This window comes from Myotis brandtii, unplaced genomic scaffold (genome assembly GCF_000412655.1).
Source record: "Myotis brandtii unplaced genomic scaffold, ASM41265v1 scaffold324, whole genome shotgun sequence".
NCBI classification, from domain to species: domain Eukaryota; kingdom Metazoa; phylum Chordata; class Mammalia; order Chiroptera; family Vespertilionidae; genus Myotis; species Myotis brandtii.
This window is the reverse complement of record NW_005362439.1, coordinates 420,007-426,394: the sequence shown is the minus strand read 5'-3', so window position 1 is coordinate 426,394 and position 6,388 is coordinate 420,007. Positions and strand designations below refer to the sequence as shown.

At 47.8% G+C, this 6,388-nt stretch overlaps 1 protein-coding gene across 1 annotated transcript; it reads right to left on the bottom strand.

Moving 5' to 3' along the window:
* Positions 1–4,328: 4,328 nt before the first annotated feature.
* LOC102241862 (baculoviral IAP repeat-containing protein 5) lies at positions 4,329–4,760 on the bottom strand. Its single transcript, XM_005870852.1, has one exon. The coding sequence runs from the start codon at positions 4,758–4,760 to the stop codon at positions 4,329–4,331; it is 432 nt and encodes a 143-aa protein (XP_005870914.1).
* Positions 4,761–6,388: the final 1,628 nt, after the last annotated feature.

Genomic DNA, 6,388 nt, shown 5'->3' with positions numbered 1-6,388 from the left:
TCACTAGGGCTGGCACAAACAGCTTTAGAAAATCACATCTCTGATTTCCCCCCCCCCCCCCCGACTCCTCTACTGCTATATCAGCTTTTAGAAGTTAGCCACGACTTTGAGGAGGTGGGTGGGAGAGGCTTTGACTTTAGGGATAGTAAGTTACAAATGAAGTCTGGTGTTTTGGCTGTATTTGCTGCACTTGGCTTGCAGTTGGGGGCCAGTAGATGGCGCTCACCCTCCATGTCCCTCTGTCGTGTATTAATATTAATAGCTAAAAGTTATTGAGAAGTTGCTAAGTGACTGGTAAGTTCTTAGGCTAAGTAACCGTAGCATAGTCTACATAAAATTTCTCATTTAATCCTTACCACAACCCTTTAAGGTAGGTATTGCTATTCTTAATTTATAAATGAGGGTAAGTAATTTACCAAGTAACAAAGCTAGTTCAGGATGAGCCAAGCCAGGATTTAAACCAGGTGGTCTGATTTAGAACCTTGACCTTTACATTCTCTATCTTCCCAATTATTATGTTATGATGACAATTGGGCACTTACTATGTGATAGTTTGTCAAGTTTCCTTCATTTTATTTATTATTATTATTTAATCCTCACCTGAAAATATTTTTTTCTATTGATTTTTAGAGAGAGTGGAAGAGAGAGGGAAAGACAGAGAGAAATACTGATGTGAGAGAAACACATCGATTGGTTGCCTCTGCACGGGCCCTGACCAGGGCCCGGGCTGGGGAGGAGCTTGCACCTAGGTACGTGCCCTTGACCAGAATCAAACCCGGGACCCTTCAGTCCACAGGCTGATGCTCTATCCACTGAGCCAAACCAGCTAGAGCCAAACTGATTTGTATAGAGAGAGGAAGGGAGAGGGAGAGAGAACCATCAATGTGAGAGGATAACATCAATCAGGCCTCCTATTGGTGATGGAGCCCCATGTGTCATGACCTGGAATCAAAGGACACCCAATCAATTGAGCAACACCAGCCAGGGCTCTATACAATTTTAAAAGTGAGAAGAGAGAGAATAGAAAGGTAACTCATTGCCAAGATATAGCTAATTAGTGGGACCCAGACTGGAATCCAGATTTCCTAGGCTGTGAATCCCTAAAAGTTTACCTTCTGAGGGATGACAAAAATGAGAATATTGGCCCACTCTGATTCATTGGGGTTCTAGGATTGGGAGACACCCTTAGATTCTCTGTGTAAGCACCTTCTGCTTCATGGAAGAGACTCTTCTCAGAGGGTTTAACATGCTGGGAGGAGCCAGGCTTTGAGTCAAGACCAGGCTCAAATCTTGACTTCTCTGTGTGGCTTCAGTTCAACCTTCCTCCCATTAAACTTCGCTGAGCTTCTGCTCCCTTGGTTGTCAACATGCGGATATCATAGTCCCAGCCTTGCAGTGTTGCTGTGAGACCAGAGTCCAGGCAGGGAAGGGGTCCCTTTCCCCTCCCTCTAAGAGCCCACATGGTGTAAGAAGGTTCAGGAGGAGCTTTGGGCACAACTTTTCCTAAGTGGATCAGAGGCCTGTAAGCAAATCCAAAAGAGAGAGACTTTATATTGGAAATTTGGGAGGTGCAGTCTCCAGCAACAAACTGAAGGTGTGCTCCACAAACAAAGGTAGGCCATTAAAAAACCCCACAGACATTCCTGCCCAGTTCCTACTTATGTCATTTTATGTAAAGGATGTAACCAGATTCACATGGTTCTGATTGATCTGAATCCTGCAGTTTTGATTGGTGTTAGCATTCTGATTGATTGTTATGGAAGAGTCTGATTGGACAGGGCAGGTCTCAGGCCATTGGTTGAAAGGCCAAACCAGAAACCCTTTATAAGAGCTGATGCAGGCTGAAATAAATGAGCAGGGCCTAGTGTGGGAAGCTGATAGAGGTTATTCCTGGTGTATGTGAGACCATCAGATGACCTCTAGAGCAGTGGTTCCCAAACTTATTTGGCCTACCGCCCCCTTTCCAGAAAAAATATTACTCAGCTCCTGGAAATTAATTTTTTCAAAATTTTAATAGCAGTTACTCATCGCCCCCAAATGCACCTGTGGCCATCACCGCCCCCCTGGATCGCTGCAGCGCCTACCAGGGGGCGGTAGCGCCCACTTTGGGAATCACTGCTCTAGAGACTCATTATTTGTAAAACTAGAATTCATGCACCAGTGGGGTCCCTCAGCCTGGCCTGTGGGAATCGGGCAAAAACCAGTTCTCCGACATCCCCTGAGGGGTCCCGGATTGCTAGAGGGTGCAGGCCAGGCCAAGGGACCCCACCAGTGCATGATTGGGGCCTGGGAGAGACGCGGGAGGTTGGCCAGCCAGGGAGGGGCGATGAGAGGGCTCTAGGGCATGTCTGGCCATCAGTCCTGATCGGCCAGACCCTAGCAGCAAGCTAACTTAACAGTCAGAGTGTCTGCTGGTGGTCAGTGCACATCATAGCGAGCGGTTGAGTGGCCTTAGCATATCATTAGCATATTATGGTTTCATTGGTTGAACGGCCAACCGGTTGACCAACACTTAGCATATTAAGTTTTTATTATATAGGATATATAGGATTTGGGCCTTTGGCTGACCATAGGGAGTCCACCTTAGCAGTTAAATTTTTTCTCAGGGTCCACAGGCCCTTTAAAATTGATGCCTCCCCTTCTGGAGATGCTGAAAGAAGCAATTACTTAATGCATTTCTTTGTGGATTTGCTTAATGCCTCTTTCCCCTTCTGGCCTAGATGGTTTATGTTTCAGGGCCGAACTGGGAGACCAGAGGGTTGAAACTGCAGTCCCCATGGTCTTTTACAGTTCCAGAATCCACCCCCACCTCCTACCCCCCTTTGTGGCCCTTCTCAGATTGAAGAGCTGGAATCAATGAAATAGAAGGTGGGACAAGAAGGTTCCTATAGAAAATAATAAACAATAAGAAGAACAAACTTATGTTTCATGTACTCGCAACTGTAAACCTACTTTTGTCCCACCCTGTTTTACTGTACTCGTTCTTTTCATTTTTTTATCCAATAGATGGCGACAAGTTTCCACTGGAAAAAATAAAATAAACTCCAACGTTCACGGTTCAGCTTGTGTTGTGGGAGGAGGCCTTTGGGAGTGGTTGAAACGATCCAGACTGAGGAGTCCCCTTCGGGAGGCATTAAGCACCCTCAGGGCACAAGTAGGCATTCATCTCCACCCAGAGGGACTTCTCTGGAGTCCTTTTAAGGGGCATTTCTTCCCAACACAGCAAGCACAGATACAGACTTCATATTTGTAGCAAATGATCCATTTTGTTCCCAGAACAAGGATCTATATAAGAATATATATATTCTTGCTAAATCCCAGAGGGGACCCAATCTCAATGGTTAGGAGTTGCACCCTATCTCACGGGTGAATCTCATGCTATTTTGCAAGGCATGGACATGTCTCAGTGAATTTTGGACCACACCTGGGAGCTTCTGAACAAGGTAGGCTGTGGAATCAGACACGCGGAATCAGAATCTGCTTATTAATTAATTAGTTTACTTATTTATTTGTAACAGTCGTCAGCAGGAAGCCCAGACGCTGCGCTGTGGAAGAGCTCTGCCCATGTGATCCAACCTCTCACCTTCCACCCTGGCATCCCGCCCCCCCCCTGCCCCCAGCGGTGCTGCGATTCAAACCATTCAAACCCCTTTGGGCTGCCGCTGCCCAAAGATTGCAGTTTAACAAGCAACCCAGGTGACTTCTATACTCAGTAAAGCACAAACTCCCAGTGCCCTCGCAGGTTGGGCTCAGTAGATAGAGCATCATCTCTCTCTCAATCTTTCCCTCTCTCTTCCATTCTCCCTAAAATTCAATGGAAAATATCCTCAGGCGATGATAAACAAAAAAGAAAGGAAAGAAGGAAGGCCCACGAGCATGAATGACAACTGCTGGGACTGAGGGAGGCGCAGGGTGCAGAAGCCAGAGTAAGATAGCGTGGGCCAAGGCGGGAGTCAGGCCCAAGGCGGGGTTTTGTGCCGGAGAGGAGCAGCTACCCATGCACTCTGGACGGTCTCTGCGCACAGCCTGCCCCCAGGAGGTGGCTTCAGGTACTTGTTCCAGCAAAAACCTCAGCTTGAGCCTCCTCCCCTGCCTTCCCCTCCAGTGGAAGTTGGCAAGGAAAAAGGACCAGCAACACCAGGTGCAAAGACACAAGTAGCCCTGGCACCACGTTTTAGAGCAAACATCGAGCTTAAGTGTTCTTATTTCAAATTCAAAATGTCCTTTCCAAAGTCGCTGTTCCGGCCCCAGACAGCAGCCGGGAACACTGGGGGCCGAGCCTTGGCCGTGACGCCCTCCGCGCCGGGGCCAGGGAGTGTGCGGGGCCGTCACTCCGGGTGGGCCAGCTGCCGCTCAATGGCACTGCGGACCTTCTTCGCAGCTTCCTTCAGTCCTTCCTGCTGTCGGTGGACTTCCTTCATGACTCTGTTCTTGGTTCTGTCTTTGTCCAGTTCCAAAAATTCGCCGACGGACAGCTCTTCCACCTGCTTGGTGAGAGACAGGAAAGCACAACCGGGCGAGTGCTTCCGATGCTCCGCGGTGGGGTCGTCGCCTGGCTCCCAGCCTTCCAGCTCCTTGAAGCAGAAGAAACACTCGACCAAGTCGGGCTCGTTCTCCGTGGGGCAGTAGACGAAGCCGGCCGCGGCCATCCGCTCGGGGGTGCAGGCGCAGCCCTCCCGGAAGGGCCAGTGCTTGAAGGTGGAGAGGCGGTGGTCTTGAAGGTAGTGCTGCCAGGGCTTGGGCAACGACCGGGCCGCCATCCCACCGAGCGGTGCTGAGACTCAAACCCCAACCTCGGCGGTGGTCGGCCGCTGCCCAGAATCTGTTTTATCACAAGCAACCCAGGTGACTCCTATACTCCTTCACGTTTGAGAAGTTCTGGCCGACAGGATCTCAGATGGCAACGATTCCTCCTGCCAGCCCGCAGGTAGCTCCTTCTCTTTCATTCAGCGGGGGAATGAATGCTAAGTTAGCTGTGTCATCCTTGCAGTGTTATTATTCCTAAAGGGATGGCAACGATTCCTCCTGCCAGCCCGCAGGTAGCTCGTTCTCTTTCATTCAGCGGGGGAATGAATGCTAAGCTAGCTGTGTCATCCTGTGTCATCTCTGCAGTGTTAGTATTCCTAAAGGACATTTATATATAGTCCTATTTGGTCGCTGTACCTCCCCAACAGTACGTTGGCTCAGTCTCATTTACAGCTGAGCTAAGGAGGCTCGGAGGTGTGGGAGTAGCCCGTAGAAGAGAGACGTGAGCTCAGGTTTTCTACGTCCATCGTGATTGGATTTCAAATTAGTGTGATACAAATCATAGCTAACATGCAATGCATGCCACGCACCAGGACGTTATGTTAAATATGAAATATATTATCTCAGATGATCCTTCTTATAATTCTAAGGGGAGGCTACTATTATTGTCACCATTTCACAAATGAGAAAACTACAGCATAGAAAGGTCATTACACTCGTTGAAGGCCATGCAGCTGCTAAATAAATGATAGATCTCGGATTATAACTCAAGCCAGTATGATTTCAAGCCCGAGAGCTTACACGCGGGAGATTTAGCTCCCCCCAAGGGCTGTATAAATTCCGGGTATATATGTCAGTTTGAAACACTTAACTATGATTATAACCTACTTTGGAGTAAATCATTATTTTGAGCTTAAAATGAATAATTGTGCCAGGACATTCTTCCCCAATGTTTAGTACCTTTTCTTAGTACCCATATCAGTTTCCTAGGACAGCCGTAACAAAGTCCCACAAACTGAATGGCTTAACACAATAGAAATTTACCAGCTCTGGAGTCAAGATGTGTGAAATCCAGGCACCAGCAGGGCCAAGCTCCCTCTGAAATTTTGGGGACAGAATCCTTCCTGCTTCTTCCTAGTTTCTGATGGCTTGCTAGCCATCCTTGGCATTCCTTGATTTGTAGCTGCATAACTCTAAGCTCTGCCCTTGTTTGCACATGGCCTTCTTCCCTCATGTTGGATTAAGGGCCCACACTACTCTAGTGTGACCCCCAACAATTTAATTTCATCTGTACTAACCCTCTATCTGAATAAGGTCACATTCTGTGGCACTGGGAATTAGGACTTCAACATTTTTATTTGTGGGAGGAGTGGAGGGTCGACCACAATTCAACCTATAACAGCATCTCATAAGGTAGAAACGTGGCCAGGTGTGTGGGTTCCAGATCAGAATGCCAGGGTTCAAATCCTGACTCTGCCATATAAGCTGGGTAACTCAGCAAATTGCTTAGACCAGTGATCGGCAAACTCATTAGTCAACAGAGCCAAATATCAACAGTACAACGATTGAAATTTCTTTTGAGAGCCCAATTTTTTAAACTTAAACATCAATGATGAGAGAGAATCATTGATCTGCTGTCTCC

Bases quoted from the DNA above. Each gene is read 5' to 3' on its own strand.
- LOC102241862 (XM_005870852.1), bottom strand. From the start codon at position 4,760: ATGGCGGCCCGGTCGTTGCCCAAGCCCTGGCAGCACTACCTTCAAGAC.